General features: G+C 46.9%; 1 protein-coding gene, 1 long non-coding RNA gene and 1 pseudogene across 3 annotated transcripts in view; 2 read left to right on the top strand and 1 right to left on the bottom strand.

Moving 5' to 3' along the window:
• Positions 1 to 12,213, top strand: part of LOC123067791 (uncharacterized) — a 21,794-nt gene extending 9,581 nt beyond the window's left edge. Inside the window, exons 2-3 of the mRNA XM_044490431.1 lie at positions 10,206 to 10,582; positions 11,232 to 12,213. Coding sequence (XP_044346366.1) covers positions 10,206 to 10,582; positions 11,232 to 11,258 — 404 coding nt within the window. The 3' untranslated portion in view covers positions 11,259 to 12,213. The remainder of the gene's footprint in view (positions 1 to 10,205; positions 10,583 to 11,231) is intronic.
• Positions 11,350 to 21,383, top strand: LOC123067790 (uncharacterized; annotated as a pseudogene).
• LOC123066278 (uncharacterized) lies at positions 18,437 to 20,495 on the bottom strand. 2 transcript variants are annotated; one of them, XR_006431299.1, is made up of 4 exons: positions 20,181 to 20,495; positions 19,685 to 20,036; positions 19,454 to 19,552; positions 18,437 to 19,217 (listed from the first exon to the last, which is right to left on the bottom strand). It is a non-coding gene; the product is annotated as an uncharacterized lncRNA (long non-coding RNA). The 2 variants fall into 2 exon arrangements; XR_006431298.1 differs by lacking the exon at positions 18,437 to 19,217 and having other exon boundaries at positions 19,335 to 19,552.

Raw genomic sequence — 21,383 nt, 5'->3', positions numbered from 1 at the left:
TTTTTTGTTTTTTTGTTTTCTTTACTTATTGTTGCTATATTTATTTATTTTCCAGTTTTTTCTTTTGTTTTCTGCATTATTTATTTTCTTTTGTTTTTTGCTTTATTTTTTAATTACTTTTGCTTTTAGTTTTAGGAAAATTATAAACTTTCTGTTAGTGCCATTAGTTTTCAAATTTGAAAACACTTTTTTTGTTTTCTTTCTTGCTTTATTTATTTTATTTTGTTTCTACTTACAACAAAATACTTATTGTTGTTTTTTCTTTTGTTTTCTGCATTATTTATTTTCTCTTGTTTTTTGCTTTATTTTTTAATTGTTTTTGCTTTTAGTTTTAGGAAAATTATAAACTTTCTGTTAGTGCCATTAGTTTTCAAATTTGAAAACATTTTTTTTGTTTTTTTGTTTTCTTTCTTGCTTTATTTATTTTATTTTGTTTCTACTTACAACAAAATACTTATTGTTGTTTTTTTCTTTTGTTTTTTGCATTATTTATTTTCTTTTGTTTTTTGCTTTATTTTTTAATTGTTTTTGCTTTTAGTTTTAGGAAAATTATAAACTTTCTGTTAGTGCCATTAGTTTTCAAATTTGAAAACACTTTTTTGTTTATTTGTTTTCTTTCTTGCTTTATTTAATTTATTTTGTTTCTATTTACAACAAAATACTTATTATTGCTATTTTTAATTATTACGAGGGCCGAACCATAAGACATTAAAGCATTTCAAATGAACTCTGAAAAGTTGAAAGTTGGCATGGTATCATAAATTGACCCACATAGCATGTGCATGTACAAAACGGACAATGGTATCATACTCGTCAGTTACAAAGTTGGCATGGTATCATCATAATAGTTGCGGGAGAAAGTCTTCACTTTTTCTTCGCTTGTATCATTTGCTTATTGCGCCATAACCATGGATAATCTTCATCATTTATCAGGATGCTGGGGCCAGCCTTGACTTTGAAGGGAGGAATTTCATGAAAGTTTTCATAATCTTCATACATGTCTGTTTTGTCCTCCACTCCCACGATGTCCCTTTTTCCTGAAAGAACTATGTGGCGCTTTGGCTCATCGTATGATGTATTCGCTTCCTTATCTTTTCTTTTTCTCGGTCTGGTAGACATGTCCTTCACATAGATAACCTGTGCCACATCATTGGCTAGGACGAACGGTTCGTCAGTGTACCCAAGATTTTTCAGATCCACTGTTGTCATTCCGTACTATGGGTCTATCTGTACCCCGCCTCCTGACAGATTGACCCATTTGCACTTAAACAAAGGGACCTTAAAATCTACTCCGTAGTCAAGTTCCCATATGTCCACTATGTAACCATAATATGTGTCCTTTCCCCTCTCGGTTGTTGCATCAAAGCGGACACCGCTGTTTTGGTTGGTGCTCTTTTGATCTTGGTCAATCGTGTAAACTGTATTCCCATTTATCTCGTATCCTTTCCAAATCAATACAGTCAAAGATGGTCCCCTGGACAACAAGTACATGTCAGGACCCCGACTCAATGCCACATTGATCTAGCATGTAACACCTCATATCACTTTGCGGCCTCACGCACGTATTCCCACGGGTGTCGTCTTACCTTTGCCCGGGACCGTTTGCGCCTTTTGGCACACGTATATGATAATGTCGCTAGCATCCATATGATAAGGAGCCCGGGCTGACATGGCTAGTCGTAAACCCAAAGTGGCACAAACTTACAGGGACAGGCATCCATGACCCAACATCGAACGTGTCGGTCATCAGCGAGTGAATCCAGGCTGTAGCACTGGGCTAGCAGGACTCCGGTGAACCGGGCTGTAGCGGGCTAACAGGACTCCGGTATTCATCGCGTGACATTTCCCCGAAGGGACAGACACAGGAACGAAGAAGGACACATGCCGGCCAGCCTAAGTGTTTCGGAGCAGTAGCAAGCTACCATGGCTCGGTGGAAACACTAGGAGACATTTCCCGGTAAGAGAGGCTACTAAAGATAAACAACTAGATAGTCAGATCCCACACATACCAAGCATTTCAATAACATACACACAATATGCTCGATATGTGCAAACACAACATGGCATCACAACATGACTCTACGACTCAAGTATTTATTCAATAGGCTCCGAGGAGCGAGATATTACAAACATGAGTCTCATGACCCAACATTCAAAGCATACAAATCAAAGCACAAGCGGAAGCTCAACATGTCTGAGTACAGACATCTACAAATGAAAAAGGCTGAGAAGCCTGACTAACTACCAGATCCTGCCGAGGCACAAGATCGTAGCTGAGGTAACAAGCTAAACGTCGAAGCCCACGTGGAACTACTAGTGAGACTGAAGTCTCTCTGCAAAACATAAAATAGGCAAACGTGAGTACAAATGTACCCAGCAAGACTTACATCAGAACTAACTACATATGCATCATTATCAACAAAGGGGATGGTGGGGTTTAACTGCAGCAAGCCAGCTTTGACTCGGTGGCTATCCTGAACTACGACTGCAAGTAACTCTTTTGGGGTGGCGCACACGAGTCCACATATTCACCATATCAATACACCACTATGGATCCGCTCCCGTCTCCCTACGAGAACGCCATCCATAGCACTCACGCTTATCTTGCGTATTTTAGAGTATCCACTTTCACTTGTCTATGAACTGATATAAGCAACCCAGAAGTCCTTTACCGCGTACACGGCTATTCGAATAGATGATGTTAACCCTGCAGGGGTGTACTTCTTCATACATGTTTCCACCACTTAGCGTCTGCACACGACATGTGCTCGGCAGACTTCAAGCGAAAGCCGACGTGGGTGTAGACCACGACCTACCTAAACACTCAAGTCTCTAGTCCAGGTTTATCGCCTATTCGGGTTCCATCCGCGAGGAGATCCGGCCAGAGTTTCGCTCGCAGCCCCAAACGATGTGTGCAGGCTTCCCAAGACACCAAACGGGCTCCCGGTACACCGTGCCACGTGCCTACCACATCACAGCCCACCCCTCCGGTCAGCGCTGTGCACGGCCTCCAGCATACTACAAACACCAGAAACTACTTGCAACTCCTGGACAGAGGACTTGGGTGAATAAGAAGTCGAGCGGGGTCATATTTCAGGGCCCAATGTATGGTAGTAGCTGAATCATGGATCACAAACACAGAACTCAGTTCCTAAGGACGGCTTCAATGAGACAACCCACCATGTACTCTTACATGGCCTCTCACCGCTACCTTTACCAAATCGTGTTCACCACTTAGCTCACACACAGTAGGACATGTTCACACACCTCTGATTCATCCCCGATGAATCAGACCTGACTCAACTCTAAGCAATAGCAGGCATGACAAACAAACATGAATGAGTAGGCACAACATGGCTCAAACAACTCCTACTCATACTAGTGGGTTTCATCTATTTACTGTGGAAATGACAGGTCATGCAGAGGATAAAGGGGTTCAGCTACCGCAGCAAGTAACAGTTGAATCGTTGTTGTCCTAATCCAGTAAAAGAGAGCAGGAGCGAGAGAGTAGGATTGTATCGGAATGAACAAGGGGGTTTTGCTTGCCTGGCACTTCTGAAGATAATATAGCTCTTCATCGGTGTCATCGATCACATCGCCGGTACACGTCTATCGAGAGGGGACAATTACCGGCAAACAAGGAAGAACACAATCAATGCAATGCGACAATATGATGCATGAATGTGACATGGCAATATGATGTGATTTGGGCTAATGTATCTAGCAACAGGTTAAATGGGGCTGGTTTGAACACTAGGTTCAAATTCAAACTCCATATGTGAGAGTTTAAATGCCATTTAATTGAATTTTCCTAAACAGTGGTCATAAGTTGTTCTAACATGCATGAAAATGGTACAGATGGATAGATTGGATTTTTCTGATCATTTTTCATATATAAATTATTTCATTTGGAGTTACGGTTGAATTTCTATGAATTTTTAAAGTTTGGGATATTTTCTGGATTTTCTGAATTATTTTAAATCCAGAAAGAAATAATTGCGTCAGCCTGACGCCAGCATGATGTCAGCGAGTCAACGGCCAGGTCCAGGTCAAACCTGACGTGCGGGGTCCACACGTCAGTGACACAGGAACTAATCCCGGTCAAACTCAGCGCTGACTGGGGTTTGACCAGGGGTGGGGCCCACTGTCAGTGGCTGTAGGTTGTTTAACTAGCTGGGTTAGCTCCTAATGACGGAGCCACGTCAGCTCCCGCCGGAGTTTCGCCGGCGACGACCTAAACTGCGGCGGAGACGCACCGGGGTGGCTCGGGTTTCGTCTATACTACACCGTTCAGTGCGTCCTTTGGCCCTACGGAGAGCTGGCGCGATGGCGCGTCGGATGGTCGTGGTCTCCGGGCCTGGGGTGGCCGGAGTCGACGGCGGCGAGCTCGGTTGCGGCCGCCGGAGCTCGGGTGAGACACGGGCGACCACTAGAGGGCACGGGAGGGCGAGCTGCGGCATGCAACGGGCTCGTGGAGACGTTCTGAGCACGATGGTGTACTCGGGTGGGAGCTCCAGTGGCTGCAGTGACGGCGGCGACGAGGTCAGCGGCGGCCGGAGTTCGGCCGCGACGGAGCTATGGCCTAGAGCTCGCAAACGCGAGGGGAAAGAGAGGGGTTCTGCACGGAGGCTCACAGCGAGGTCGATGAGCAGCTCGGTGGTCTCGGGGAGGCGTCGGAGGCGGCGAATCGACAAGCGGCATCCGGCGGCCGTGCGTGAAGAAGACGGCTCGATGACGGCGATGCAGGGCGTCCGAGGTCGCTTGACTCGGCGGAGAGGATGAGGGCGAGGTAGCCGAGCTACTGGGCACACCGAGGGGTCGAGGGGGAGGCTCTGGGTGCGGCAACGGCGAGCGGCGGCGATGAGCTCTGCTCGGGCTGCGCGAGAGAGAGAGCAGAGGAGGGGGAAGGGGTCGAGAGAGAGCAGAGAGCGAGGGGAGAGACAGAGGGGGCTACGGGCGTATCCAGACGCGTCGGGGCGCCTCGGTGGCAAGCAGGAGGTGGCCAGGGCGGCGTCGGCGCTCGCCACCGAGCTGCTTCGGTGCGAGGGGAGGAAGACAACAGGAAAAGGGTGGGCTGGGCCGCGCTGGGCCGGTCCTGTTGGGCTACCAGGTGGGCTTCACAGGTAAGTCGCCAGGTATGTGCTCTGTTTTAATTCCTGCTTATGTTTTCTATTTTTTTTTAAATTTGTTTTGCCACTGTTTTGAATTTAAAAATAATTCAAACAATGCCAAAAACTCCTCTGAATGTTTTTGTTTTGCTAGATGGACTTTTCCAAAAGCTCATAAAATATTTCAGGGGTATTTGAAATTATATTCTAATTATATGAATATAATTCAAATTCAAATAACTAACGATTTAAATTCAAAGTCCCAAGATTAAGTCCTTAAAAATGTTCAATATTTTGGTTGGGACCAGAACCCTTTGCCAAAATTATCAAACATTTAAGAAGAGCATTTTGGAACAATGAATGAGATTTTAGGGTTTTTGCCCTTCTTTTATTTAGGGTTTTGAGGCTTCCAAATTTCCCCAGTTCAAGTTCAAAAATTTAAACATGATGCAAACACTAGGCAGCACCAGAAGCTAGGGATGTGACAGTACAGCTCATCACAAACAGTGTTGTCACCTCTGATACGTGCTTCCAACCAACTGCTGAAAGTCTTGATGTGTTCACATGTAATCCAGTCGTCGCACTGCTCCGGGTGTTTGGAGCGCAGACTGTTCTTGTGTTCATCGACATATGGGGTCACCAAGGTAGAGTTCTGTAGAACTGTGTAGTGTGCTTGAGACCAAGAATATCTGTCCCTGCATATTATTGAGTCCCTTCCAAGCGTGCCTTTTCCAGTCAGTCTCCCCTCATACCGCGATTTAGGGAGACCTATCTTCTTAAGGCCAGGAATGAAGTCAACACAAAACCCGATGACATCCTCTGTTTGATGGCCCATGGAGATGCTTCCTTCTGGCCTAGCGCGGTTACGGACATATTTCTTTAGGACTCCCGTGAACCTCTCAAAGGGGTACATATTGTGTAGAAATACGGGGCCCAGAATGACAATCTCGTCAACTAGATGAACTAGGACGTGCGTCATGATATTGAAGAAGGATGGTGGGAACACCAGCTCGAAACTGACAAGACATTGCACCACATCACTCCTTAGCCTTGGTATGATTTCTGGATCGATCACCTTCTGAGAGATTGCATTGAGGAATGCACATAGCTTCACAATGGCTAATCGGACGTTTTCCGGTAGAAGCCCCCTCAATGCAACCGGAAGCAGTTGCGTCATAATCACGTGGCAGTCATGAGACTTTAGGTTCTGAAACTTTTTCTCTGCCATATTTATTATTCCTTTTATATTAGACGAGAAGCCAGTCGGGACCTTCATACTAAGCAGACATTCAAAGAAGATTTCCTTCTCTTTTTTGGTAAGAGCATAGCTGGCAGGACCTTCATACTGCTTTGGAGGCATGCCGTCTTTTTCGTGCAAACGTTGTAGGTCCTCCCGTGCCTCAGCTGTATCTTTTGTCTTCCCATACACGCCCAAGAAGCCTAGCAGATTCACGCAAAGGTTCTTCGTCACGTGCATCACGTCGATCGAAGAGCGGACCTCTAGGTCTTTCCAGTAGGGTAGGTCCCAAAATATAGATTTCTTCTTCCACATGGGTGTGTGTCCCCCAGCGTCACTCGGAACAGCTAGTGCGCCGGGACCCTTTCCAAAGATTACGTGTAAATCATTGACCATAGCAAGTACGTGATCACCGGTACGCATGGCGGGCTTCTTCCGCTGATCTGCCTTGCCTTTGAAATGCTTGCCTTTCTTTCGACATTGATGGTTGGTCGGAAGAAATTGACGATGGCCCAGGTACACATTCTTCCTGCGGCTTGCCAGGTATATACTATCGGTGTCAAGTAAACAGTGCGTGCATGCGTGGTATCCCTTGTTTGTCTGTCCTGAAAGGTTACTGAGAGCGGGCCAATCGTTGATGGTCACGAACAGCAACGCCTTTAGGTTAAATTCCTCCTGTTTGTGCTCATCCCACGTACCTACACCGTTTCCATTCCACAGTTGTAAAAGTTCTTCAACTAATAGCCTTAGGTACACATCAGTGTCGTTGCTGGGTTGCTTAGGGCCTTGGATGAGAACTGACATCATAATGAACTTCCGCTTCATGCACATCCAAGGAGGAAGGTTATACATACATAGAGTCATGGGCCAGGTGTTGTGATTGCTGCTCTGCTCCCCGAAAGGATTAATGCCATCCGCGCTTAAAGCAAACCATACGTTCCTTGGCTCACTTGCAAACTCATCCCAGTACTTTCTCTCGATTTTTCGCCACTGCGACCCGTCAGCGGGTGCTCCTAACTTCCCCTCTTTCTTACGGTCCTCACTGTGCCATCGCATCAACTTGGCATGCTCTCTGTTTTTGAACAGACGTTTCAACCGTGGTATTATAGGAGCATACCACATCACCTTCGCAGGAACCCTCTTCCTGGGGGGCTCGCCGTCAACATCACCAGGGTCATCTCGTCTGATCTTATACCGTAATGCACCGCATACCGGGCATGCGTTCAGATCCTTGTACGCACCGCGGAAGAGGATGCAGTCATTAGGGCATGCATGTATCTTCTGCACCTCCAATCCTAGAGGGCATACGACCTTCTTTGCTACGTATGTACTGTCGGGCAATTCGTTATCCTTTGGAAGCTTCTTCTTCAATATTTTCAGTAGCTTCTCAAATCCTTTGTCAGGCACGGCATTCTCTGCCTTCCACTGCAGCAATTCCAGTACGGTACCGAGCTTTGTGTTGCCATCTTCGCAATTGGGATACAACCCTTTTTTGTGGTCCTCTAACATGCGATCGAACTTCAGCTTCTCCTTTTGACTTTCGCATTGCGTCCTTGCATCGACAATGACCCGGCGGAGATCATCATCATCGGGCACATCGTCTGGTTCCTCTTGATCTTCAGCAGCTTCGCCCGTTGCAGCATCATCGTGCACATCGTCTGGTTCCTCTTGATCTTCAGTAGCATCACCGTATTCACGGGGCACATAGTTGTCATCGTACTCTTCTTCTTCGCCGTCTTCCATCATAATCCCTATTTCTCCGTGCCTCGTCCAAATATTATAGTGTGGCATGAAACCCTTGTAAAGCAGGTGGGTGTGGAGGATTTTCCGGTCAGAGTAAGACTTCGTATTCCCACATATAGGGCATGGACAACACATAAAACCATTCTGCTTGTTTGCCTCAGCCACTTCGAGAAAATCATGCACGCCCTTAATGTACTCGGAGGTGTGTCTTAACTGTACATCCATTGCCGGTTCATCTGCGTGCATTATATATAATTAAGTGTGTCAAAAATCATTACAGAACATCATGAATAGATAATTAAGTGACCAAATTAATAAAAATTCATCATCACATTAAAACCAAAGTACATACATACTTCTCATCTAACAACATAAAGCTGTGCAGAGCATCTAAATTAATTAAACCATACACTGAAACTATGTAAAACATTTCAATGCGAAAACAAATGCGATCATAATCGCAACCAATGTAACAACTGGTCCAACGGCATAATGATACCAAGCCTCGGTATAAATGGCATATTTTCTAATCTTTCTAATCTTCAAGCGCATTGCATCCATCTTGATCTTGTGATCATCGACGACATCCGCAACATGCAACTCCAATATCATCTTCTCCTCCTCAGTTTTTCTAATTTTTTCCTTCAACAAATTGTTTTCTTCTTCAACTAAATTTAACCTCTCGACAATAGGGTCGGTTGGAATTTCCGGTTCAACAACCTCCTAGATAAATAAAATCTATGTCACGTTGGTCCGCATAATTGTCATAAACAATAAATGAACCAATAGTTATGAAAAGATAATATATACCACACCTGAATCATAGACAAGACGAGGGCCGACGGGGGCGGATACCAAAACCATCGCACTATATAAGATGCAATAATAAAAGTAAGAAAATTATACAAGTATCTATATAAACATACAAGTAAGAGTTTTTTTCCTTTCAGAAAGAAGATAAGAACAAGAGGCTCACCACGGTGGTGCCGGCGACGAGATCGGCGCGGGCGATCGACGGCGGTGAAGACGGGGACGGGACGTGACGGACCGCTAAACCTAGACAAATATTGAGAAAAATGGAGCTTGGAGGTGGAGCTTGGAGAGGAGAAATCTTAAGTAGTGTGGCTCGGGCATTCCATCGAACACCTCGTGTGCGTAGGAGGTGAGCTAGAGCACCACAAAGCTCTCTCCTCGCCGGCCACGAAAAATAGAGCAGTGAGAGTGCTCTGCTCGTGGGGTATATATAGGCAATTAATTGGTCCCGGTTCGTGGCTTGAACCGGGACTAAAGGGAGGCCTTTGGTCCCGGTTCATTCCCCCAACCAGGACCAATGGTGGTGGGCCAGGAGCGAGGACCATTGGTCCTGGTTCGTCCCACCAACCGGGACCAAAAGGTCCAGACGAACCGGGACCAATGGCCCACGTGGCCCGGCCGGCCCCCGGGGCTCACAAACCGGGTCCAATGCCCCCATTGGTCCCGGTTCTGGATTTAACCGGGACTAATGGGCTGACCCAGCCTGGACCATTGCCCCCTTTTCTACTAGTGGTTTAGTAGTATGTGACTGTGTAATTCTGTACTTTGGAACGTGTAACCAAATTCAGGACGAACACATAGACCAGATTACCTAAGACAAAATATTGGAGCATACATATACATGTGCAACATCCTTTGAACATCCCTAAAACATGGGTGAACTGATTGCTCTTTTACTTCATCCTGGACAGTTAAAAATGCATTAGGGGCAAAATGGTCTTTTCACCACACAGTTAACATTATTAGTGTCTAAAATGAACGAAAGTGTCATATAAGGAACAAAAATTAATTTAGGTGTCAAACAGGGAAGAAACTTTATTTAGGGCCAAATAGGAAAGCAAATTTTAAGAAAGGTCCAAATAAGGAATTCTCTCTAGATTGAGTCCCCCAATAAAGTAAGAACATGCATGCGTATGAGACTGGCCATAGTGGAGTTACTTCAGCAGTAACATAGACTCCAACTCAACAGATTTGCATACGTGGCAATGATTTAATGAGGAGAGAGAGCATAGCAGTAACATAGCTGGTTACCGTAACTTCGCGCTTAGTCCCACAATTTTTTAATGCAAATCGATCCACTACAGCGTCCCCATCGCGAAGGAAAATTCTCCACCACTCCATCCTCTTCCTTCCTGCCGCCTCCATCCTCTCCCTCCCTGCTGCCTCCATCTCCCTCGCCCCGCTCTCTGTCTCGCCGCCCGGCGGCGGCTCTGACCGGAGGCGCGAGGCCACCCGAATCATGGCCAAGTCTGGTGCTTGTAAGGAGGCGGCGCTAGTGCGGTCATTGGCGACCTGGCCGCCGCAGCAGCACGTCCCCGGTGCCCCGGCAAGATTGTGCGCCAACCGCTGGCCACAGCAACTCTTCTACTCCGGCGATCCGACGAGCTCGTCCGCCAGCCCCTCCGAACCACCGTACCTCTACCCCCCCTCTCATGGAATCCTCTACTGCAAACCCTACATGGTATAAATTTCTTCTTTTAATTCAATCTTCGCCAATTGCAATTCCTTTAGCTCAAATACCCGATTTAGCGTGTGTAGGTCTTCAGGGAACTTCTAGACTGCCAAGTCTTTACTCACATCTAAGTCTGAATTTCTAAGTCTTGATTCAGCGTGTGTAGGTGTAGCCTAAATTACCAAAACTGTGAGCTTCAGTTGAGATCCTTTTGCTTTTGCTTTCTTCATTGAACAAGTGATATATTACATCGAGACACTAGTTAGGACATGCTTTTTGAACAAAGGATTGATTATGCTTCATATAGCAGAAACAGTAGGATTATCCTACTGCAGTTTTATTAAGATAAGTATTTACAAGTTAGAATTTCATACAAAGAGGAATAAGTTATGTACCTGACCAAATACAGTCATTAAGATCAGTCCAAATACTCCAGCTCACCAAAATAGATGTGTTCTGTGTTAAGCCTATCTCTTACAGTAGCCTAAAAAATATCTTGTTTAAGTCTGTTCCTGGCCAAATCCAATTGCATACCTCATGAATTTGTCCAGTGCGCTTGATAATTTAATATTTATAATACTTCTATTAGAGAGATGAGGTGTTGTACAAAATTTCATTGCTACTGTACTATGCTCATGACTTCTGATATTTGTAACAGGAGGCCAATGTACACCCCTGCACCTAAAGACTTGCCAAGTTTTGGACAATTCCCCCCAATGCATAATTATAATTTTCAACCTCCACAAGTGTAGCATCATGTACAAGGGCACCAAAATATGGATACCAATCAACCGGCTGATGGTTCCGATGATGAAGCTGAAGCAAGTATCAGTGATCCTTCCTCCGTCTACACACTAGATCACTACCTTGTCCAGATGGACATGTTAGACTCATTCGCCAAGGAGATCGCAATAGAAGTGAAGGAGAACCTCGACGCTCAAGGAAGATCAAGCAGAAGTGGTCCGAGGATTTACGTGAACAGGCCACGTGAAGAAGCTGCTGAGCAATTGGTACGCGACTATTTCTGTGATAATCCTATCTACAAGAATAAGGTATTTCATAGAAGATTCCGGATGAGAAGGCCCCTTTTTGAGTGTATCATACATGCACTAGGAGAGTGGTCTCCAGAGTTCATGCAAAGGAAAGATGCTCTTGCCCGTGATGGACTATCTCCATCGCAGAAATGCACATCAGCTATTCGCCAATTGGCATATGGTACTCCGGCCGACGCTCTCGATGAGTACCTTAAGATTGCCGAGTGCACATAAATTAAGTGCTTAAAGTTGTTCGTCAAAGGCGTGATTCATATATTTGGTGATGAGTATATGCGAAAACCCAATGTCAACGATGTGCAACGCTTACTTGATATTGGAGAGAGTTGTGGGTTTCCTGGCATGTTAGGAAGCCTCGACTGTATGCACTGGCGTTGGGACAAATGTCCCATGGAGTGGAAGGGACAATTCATCAGTGGGTATAAAGGCGCCCCTACTCTTATTCTAGAGGCGGTTGCTTCTTAGGATCTTTGGATATGGCATGCATTTTTTGGTGTTGCTGGATCCAACAATGACATCAACGTGCTTAATCAGTCAATGTTGTTCCTTGGGCAACTGAAAGGGCAAGCTCCTCGAGTGAACTATAATGTCAACGAGAAGTAATATCAACTTGGTTATTACCTTGTAGATGGAATATACCGAGAGTGGGCAGCATTCGTGAAGTCGATACCGATGGCTCAAACAGAAAAACAGAGGTTGTTTGCTAAACATCAAGAAGGTGCAAGGAAGGATGTGGAACGCGCATTTGGTGTGCTCCAGGCGCGATGGTCTGTTTTACGTCGCCCGGCACGTTTATATGACCGGGGCGATCTCCATCATATTATGTTAGCCTGCATCATTCTACACAACATGATAGTTGAGGATGAAAACGAAGAGGCGGGGAATATGCTTGATTTGAATCAGGAAGCAGGATCGTCAATTGTTTTCCATCAGTATTTACTCACGGTGACATGCCAATATTTGCCGAGGTACTTGAAAGAGATGCTAGAATTCGTGATCGTCTGATGCATAAGGCTCTAAAAATGATTTGATTGAGCATATATGGAAAAAGTTTGGGCGACGATAGATTATATTCTAGACTTGATCCATGTATTGCTAAACATGTTTTATATTTTTTAATTATATTATATTGGCACTTATTATTTATTATGGATCCGTTCGAATTTGTATTCTTGTATTTATATATGGGTACTAGCAAACAAAATCATATTGATACATGCCACATATAGATCACAAAGTTGAAGTACTAGTATAGATCCCACAAAACAATAAATGAAAACCTCCAAGTTACTACCTTTATGTTACTACCCATTATGGAGGTAGTAACATAGACTAATAACATATGCATGTTACTACTCTATGTTACTACCCACTATGGCTAGTCTGAAGGCTGTTTGTAATAGTGGTATTATAGGCTAATATACCCGGACGAAGGGAGTATCATGCATGCCAACTAGGCAAGTTTGATAAGGTGTCATAGAATCAAATAAAGTAAAAGAGGGTTGAGTATCATATCATGATACAGTATAATAATATGGAAATACTAACGCCCACATGTGTGGGTGTTTGCATCTCGCCCACACACGTGGATCCACGTCTGTTTGTGGTTGCACGAATCTTGGCATATTTGTGGTGCCATGTAGGACTGGGTTGGTGTGTGGGTATTCATCCGGTCGCCCACACGTCCGTTTCACCACACGGGAGGGTCGGTGTGTAGGCATTTAGAAGTTCGCCCACACATCTATTTTCACTCACGCACCAGGGCTGGTGTGTGGGCATTTGCCATCTCGCCCACACGCCAGTCTCTTTTTCCACACCCAAAGCTGCCAGTTGCCATGTGTTTTGCAGTATACATGGCAACTACCCTAGTGTGTTGGTAAGCAGATGACAACTCTTTTTTTACCCGAACATGTCAGTTGTCATGTGTTTTACAGCGTACATGGCAACTGCCCTAGTGTGCTTATAGCAGATGGCAACTCTTTCTTTGCCCGAAACATGTTATTTTGTCATGTCTCTTTGTAGCGCTACACGGCAACTGCCTAGTGTTAGTAGATGGCAACTTCTAAGGTTTTCAAATCATGGCAACTGTAGTAAACCAGACCATACGTGGCAACTGCCTAGTGTTAGTAGGTGGCAACCCCTAAAGTTTTCAAATCATGGCAACTATAGTAAACCAGTGCAGTTGAGCAACCTTGGCAACTGCAGTTAAATGGACATTGAAGAGGGTCCAGATCATGGCAACTGCGGGGACGCGTGGTGACTGTCACGCGGGGCGTGCGGGACCGTGAGGTAGGTGGCCGAGAGAGATTGTGTGGGCATTATCCATTTTGCCCACACGTAGGCGTGTGAGAGGGACCGCGAGGAAGAAAAGAGACGTGTGGGCACTAGTTGTTTTGCCCACACACGTAGGCGTGTAGGCTGGTCCTCTTAAACATCATACAAAATGTGTGTCCAAATACCTTAACGTCCACACGTGTGGACATTATCGGCGTCCTAATAATAAATGTTATAGTACTATGTGTCATATACTGGCAATAAATAAAGTACTACGTCGCCGACCGTGCCGGCGGCACGAGCACTGGCCTGCCAATCCAGGTTACCTTCCATGCCGCCCGACCGCCACTCCTCTCCTACCTGTGCGTCCACTGCCCCGGCCTCGACTACAACCGCCGCCGTGAGCCCAGGGTCGTCGCCGCCGAAGCCGACCTCGTGCTCTTTCGCGTTCCTGACAACATCAACACCCGCCTAGTCGTACAGTCCTGGGACTACTTCATGTACAGCCCGCGAACCCATGTGATGGACCTGCTCCACAACCCGCACCCCAGGGGCTTCCACAACTCCGCGACCGCCCTCCTCAGCCGCAAAGGCGGCGCCTGGTATGCCGTCGCCGCCATGAGCAATTGGTCCCCAGTATACAAGACCTAGTGCAACTGCGACACGCCCATTATCAGATGGGAGTTCAGTCTCCACCTGTACCGCTCCTACGACTCCGAGTCCGAGGGGTAGATCACCGTGCCCATGTCAGTGGACGAGCTCGTCAGGGACAAGCTCGCCCCCCTAGGCCCCTACCCGTCGAAGTGTCGGAAGAAGACATGCCGTATCACAAGACGGACAAGACGATCACGATCGGCGGCGAGCGCGGCACGGTCGCCTGGGTGGACCTCTGGCGTGGCATCCTCGTTTGCGACGTACTTGTGGAGCCCCTAGTGATAGTGCAGCACATCCCGCTGCCGGTGCCGGCGAGGGGAAACTGGGGTCGTCTCCTGCGGATTTTTAGAACATCTGCACCGGGGCCGCATTATCTCAGCTGTTGAAGCGTTGTGCTGTACCTTGAGATGTCCGTCAGGGAATCCAATTTTACGTACTCCTATTACCGTGGCAGATGGCTGTTAGTACGAGCCTAGGCGGCAGGGGTCTAGGGGTCTGCACAAGTTTGGTCGTTTCCGCTCACACAGTATGCGGAGGCATGCCCGTGAGGCCGTGGGCCGTGATGCGGGTGATCTTCTGTGGTCACTTGTACAACATATTTGTATTTTTGTCATAGAAAATCCCGCATCATAGAAAGCTGCATGTGAAACGAGACGTATCTGAGACGACTTTTTTCCAACGCCCGGCCGGACAGGGTAATATGCATGGTCTCCCATGTCGCCAATGTCAGACGTGTCACGTGTTTGTTTCCTACCATGAAAAAGAACTTTGTTGTGCATTCGCGGTTCATGTATTGCTACTATTGTACAATTAAATCTATTCTATTTTGAGCTATGCATACGTGTACTTAAAACAAAGTGAGAGATGTACACGGACTCCTGTTAGAGTGTCTACAGCCGGAAATCCCAAACTCGCCTTAAACGCCCGGACGGACCGCCCGCCCGGCCACGAAATTTCAACCCGACCGAGCTCCTCAAACGGGCCTCAAACGGCCGGGCTGACCGGCACCCTGATATCCAACTCAAATATGGGGCGAATATGGGGGCGCCTGGGCATGCCCGCCAGGTCGGACTGACGTCGGGGTCCCATGCGGAATCACTCGGGAAACCGACGGTCTGAAACTCGTCTCCTCCGTTGGACCGATGTTGTCGTGTGGTGCCGCTCCGGCGGGCCGCGTAGTGCCTAGCCCGGCTATTTAAGCCGACTGTCGGTACCGAAACCCTACCCCTCCACATTTCTCTCTGCCTGTCCGCCGCCGCCATTTCCACTCCCCTTCCGCCACCAGTAGTAGCCATGCCCCCACGATGCCAGATAAGGGTCACCCATTTCTATCCCCGGAGCGCCGGCTACAGCTCCTTTAGCAGATCCGGGCAAGGTGTGAAGCCCGAATCGGCATGGGGGTACCTCCGGATGCAGTGGATCCGGAGGAGGAGTTGGAGGAGGAAGAAGAGGTTGAGGAGTAGGAGTTGGAGGAGGAGGAAGGGGAGGAGGTGTCGGAGGAGGATGTGGAGGACGTCGTGGACTAGCCACCGTAGAGCGGAGGGATGTTGACGAGCCACCGCCTCGCTGCCGAAGGCGCCGCTGCGCCGGGGAAGACCACCGCGGGCCAAAGCCCAGATCGCACCCTCTCCTAGGGTGAAACAGCCCCGCCACCGCCGTCCTTGGCTGCGGCACGGACTTGGCCAGCGCCAGCCTCAAACGGCAGCAAGGGATCGAAGATGTATGAGGCCTGGAGGTGGCACTCGCGTTCGCCCCCGAGTCGCCCGCGCGGGGCGACGCGAGGGTACCAAGTGTGCCGTTGTGCCTGGAGAGGAATTATAGTTGACATCACATGTTTATAGTTTTGGCACCCCCACTGGATGTAGGATAGGGCTGGACGGTTTGAGACGTCCGGTTGTAGATGCTCTTACCCGAAAAAGCGGGATCGCATATATCTCATATTTAATAAGGAGTTAATTACAGTTTTAGTACACAAACTTGCAGCGGGGGTACAATTTCATACAAGAACTTGCAAAACGACTCAAATTAACCCCTAAACTTGCTCTGCGAGAACAAATTGATGCAATTTAGTTTGAAACCTGCCACGTCAGACAGGAAGCACGCGCCGGTAAGTCTAATATTATGCAGAAACGCTCCCAAGTATAGCACTAAGCGAAATCGCGGTCCTCATAGAGAGCTGGTAGTAGAAAACTTTAAAACGACCCCTGAGGTTATGCAAAATATTACATTTGCACTGGACGCTCAACACAAAACCCTTCGTCTGTTCGTGTTCGCCTGCCTATTCGTTTCTCATCGGCCGCTTCGGCTGTTCGTTTCCCGTCCGTGACGAGCGACGGTACTGCCTGGTTGGTCGCCGTCGACGGGATCGTCGCTTGATGGACCCACGTCCCTGGGGCATTGGCGAGTTTCCACCGGATTATGGTATGCACACTCCTTCTGCTATGTTGGATGGTCCCCTATTTCGGCCCTCTTATGGCTAGGATTTTGAACGTGTTTGACCAAAGGTATTTCCGCTTTGATCCGTGGCAAGCACATCTAGACGCGTGCATCGGAGAAACTAATATCATATTTGATCCCATCACAAATACAAGGTTGTAAGCATAAGACCTCATACCATACCTTTTTTTATTATAAGTGTATAAATCACTATTTGTTTGTTGATCCGGTGAAAAGCTGGATTTGACACTTTGACGAAAGCTTGCTAGAGACCATCGCTTCAAGGGAATCTTCCTCTCGTGGGTTCGATAAACCAGTGTCATCTCTAGAGAAATATGTGCGGGATACTTTTTTCTGTTCCAATACCAGATCAATAAAAATGAGATATCAAGTCCTTTTTCTAGTGCCGTTGTCGGGGAGGAGTTTAGTATTCCTAATCTTTGTGTTTAGAGTTTTTGTTAAAGTTAATTTGTAGTTTTTGTATTTAATTTTCTGCTTTTAGTTTAAGTGGGCTGATCAAGAACGAATACCTCTGTTCAAACATGATCAAAACCCTAGCTATAAGAGGTCCGAGATAGGGGACCATCCAACATAGCAGGAGTGTGCATACCATAATCCAGAGGAAACTCGCCAATGACCCGGGGACGTGGCTCCATCAAGCGACGATCTCGTTGGCGACGACCAACCAGACAGCACCGTCACTCGTCGTTGACGAGAAACGAACAGCCTAAGCGGCCGATGAGAAACGAACAGGCAGGCAAAAACCCGAACAGACGAAAGGGTTTGTACTGGGTTCGCAGTGCAAATGTAATATTTTGCATAGCCTCAGGGGTCGCTTTTAAGTTTTCTACTACCAGCTCTCTCTGAGGACCACAGATTCATTTATTGCTATACTTGGGGGCATTTCTGCATAATATCGGATTGGCCGATGTGTGCCTCCTGTCCAATATGGCAAGTTTCAGACTAAATTGTATCAATTTGTTCTCGCAAAGCAAGTTTAGGGGCTAATTTGAGTCGTTTTGCAAGTTCTTGTATGAAATTGTACCCCCCCTGCAAGTTTGTGTACTAAAACTGTAATTAACTCTTTAATAAGAATACTGGGCATTGTACACAACAGGGGCGTCATAAGCATCTTGAACATGTACAATGTGCCAAGTACACGATCACTTCACCATGTACCTTACCCATGAACGTTTGAAAATGGATCCCGTGCTGTACCAAGTACTCCGTACATGATAAACCCCCGACTTGTACCTCGCACACGTAATCTATTTCTGGCATGTGCGAGCATCGTGTACCTTTCCCATGAATGTTGAATCTACATGATCATTATGTGCCAAGCACATGATCGGTGTTTTGCATTTCTTTCTTATAAAAATTATTATTTCAAAGTAGTCAGTTTGTGAAATAATCACTTTCACTCTTCTGTTCTTATTTCAAGTATTTTAGAATATGTAGAAATATTTCAGTTTATAATAATCAGTTTCACCCTTTTCTGCTTATTTCACATAGTGAAGAACGAAAATGTACTGAACATCAGTAAGCAGGACCATTATATGTAGCCATCTCCCCTGTCTGATTCGTGTTCTTCAGGTATCGTGGGCAGTTTTAATACAAGGTCGTGGGCAGTTTGTTGATTTTGCTGTAATTCTGAGCAAAAACGAAACAGAGATAAATCAACAATATGCCGTGAATAGCATAAACGGAGCCGCTGGCAGATACGATGAAACATGCATTTTTGTGGTACTTCAAGTACGATACTGCTGACATGTTAAGCCCCTAAATCCCGATTATAGCCAACAACCTTCAAATCAGTATAATTTCCATAAACATTAGAATAGATGGACATGGAGGTATTGTCGCAATCGTGCTACACACATCATCAATCGTGTCGCACTCTCCACTGAACAAAAACAACCAATGTTGTAGTATCTTGCATCCAAGGAGTACATGGTTGTACTTTGCACATCAGAGATGCAATCTGCAAAGTCTAGTCATCGGCGCCAAGAGCTTTCACAACCAAGCCCATGTACACTGCGACTGATACTGGGGCAAGAATACAGTACCTGCATGATTATCCAGGTTGGACTGACTCTGGTCTGCTCTCTGCCTCCCGTCAAGCTGTACAAGATTTGTATCCAGAGTCGAATATAGCAATGGCGCGGTCAAGTCAGATCACCTTCTTCGCAAAGTTCACTCGCATCTGCTCACCGCCGGCGCTGGTCAAACTGCGATATCACTAAATGAACCTTTTGTACTGAACATCGGAAGTCATGACCCAGCTGGTTTATGAAACCCAAATGAATGGAAAGATAAAAAAAAATACCTAGAGGCAAAACACAACATCTATTGTGCTCCATCTGGCACTAAATCCATTCAGCCTAAATTCAACGCATTTTGGGCAGTGTGCATGTATACCAAAAAAAAAAAAATCAGGCTAAAGCAATGATACATTTAGGCACACCTTAGTCTGTTAATAGCCCTTATGAATTGATGAGCTTTACATATTGTCGAATTCAGACTGTCAGTATTTCGACAGGAAATGCCATGGTGTGCCTGAATCCTGTAACAAGGCAGGCAGAACGGATCACTACGGAAAATAAGCAATTGCGAAACCCCATGTGATTTGCACCCCACAAACGAAACCCATGTCATCTGCTTCCCCATTACAGATGATGTTCTCTGGATTCCGTACCTGCATGATGCCGCTGCAAGATGCACTTGAACTCTGGCTACATAGAAGATACATAAGGGCTAGTCAACTCCAGGATCTGCGCCAGACAATACAAATCTAGCCGGCGGTGGCAGTGGCACCTGCAACTTAAAAATCCCCAAACTGCAATATAGGGTTCGCCCCCAAAGTTAATGAAACATAGATTTACCTGATGGCTCCAGAGAACACCCACCGGCTGCTGATCTCCTCGTTGGCGGTGCACTTCTATGTCCGCCTGCCGCTCCGCCGGAATCTGATGTTTCCCCTCCTCTTCCCAATCCAGCAACCGATGCAGCTACTCAGCTCCCTTCCTTCTCCATATGCTTGTTATGACCTGCGAAACAGAGACATCCGGGCTAATCATCCTTCTGACATGGCCCCAAATCCAAACAAAGAATTGGTTTTAGAACTCCCCAAAAAAGTACATCCCAACATAAAAAAAGGGACTATGCACATTCCAATCAACAACTATATTTACCTTGGTGGATCCGCACAACACCGCCGGCGCAGGAGATAACCAGCGGCGATGCGCTCCCGGGTACCCCGCGCGGGATAGCACCGCCGGCAGTGCTCGTGCCGGTGCCGTAGGCCCAGACCTGCCGGAGATTCCCCTCCGCCTCTAGACCAGCAACTCACTCCTCCGCTCAGATCCGTGCCATCTCCATGATTAACCTCCAATGAATGCGCCTCCCCTGCCGCCTAGCATGCTCCTCCGGATAACCAAACGAGGGGGAACATAGGTGGAAGTGGAACTGAGTCACGGGCCGCTGCGGGACAGCGGGAGTGACCATGTATCTGTCCTCAACCTTGCTATACATACGACAGAATGCATGTCCAACACTGTACGATTAGAGACAATTGTAGATAACTCAGTTTGTGGGACATAGCATTTAAAGATGATATGCTCTTGACGTACTGGTCGGACGAGAAAACCATCGTACGCAGAGCAGTTTCGATCTGTCCTTATCACGATCGCTACCACCGCAAACCCTGCGAGATAACCGTGTACGGAAACAGCTGGTGCAAATCCCTATGTATATGGATGTCCAGGATAAGGGGACCGGGGTGCAGGTGCTCTATTCAATATTTTCGGGCGAGCCCAACTATATCCGGGACGTCGCCATCAGTCGGCACAAGGGCACCATCAAGTACATCGAGATGGAGATCTGGTCGCTGACGAAGGTGTACAGCAAGGCCCCTGATTCCTATCTGGAATGGGTGCGATGGAAGCGGAGCGTCGCCCAGGTCATCCCCGGTGGCTGGAAGGCAAGAACATGGTGATACCGGATGGCGTTGGTTCATTCACAATGGCAGACTGGCAGCCTGGCTGTGAGGCCAAGGTCGAAGAAGTCATCATGGATGCCAGCGACGTCTCACTGTCTCAGATCCTTGCGACCTGCTGTCTAAGCTGAGTGGTAGCGCCAGTGACACCACGACATCGTTGCAGAAACTTCAGATGGCGTTCCCCAGCATAAGCATAGATGACGACGATATCGTCTACTTGGCTTGTAGCACCAAACATGGGATCATGGAAGTCATGGAGTTCATGATTGCTGTCGATGTGTGGAACAAAACCCTGCGAGGAGTAGCCCAACTTGATGTCCAGAAGAGCCGAGTTTTCTTTCCCATATTCCGCACCAGTGAGATCTGCAGATATCTGGGCAAGAGTGCAGGTATTTAA

This window comes from Triticum aestivum, chromosome 3B (genome assembly GCF_018294505.1).
Source record: "Triticum aestivum cultivar Chinese Spring chromosome 3B, IWGSC CS RefSeq v2.1, whole genome shotgun sequence".
In the NCBI taxonomy this organism is placed as follows: Eukaryota; Viridiplantae; Streptophyta; class Magnoliopsida; order Poales; family Poaceae; genus Triticum; species Triticum aestivum.
The sequence above is the reverse complement of the archived record's forward strand: the minus strand, read 5'-3'. Positions and strand labels throughout refer to the sequence as shown.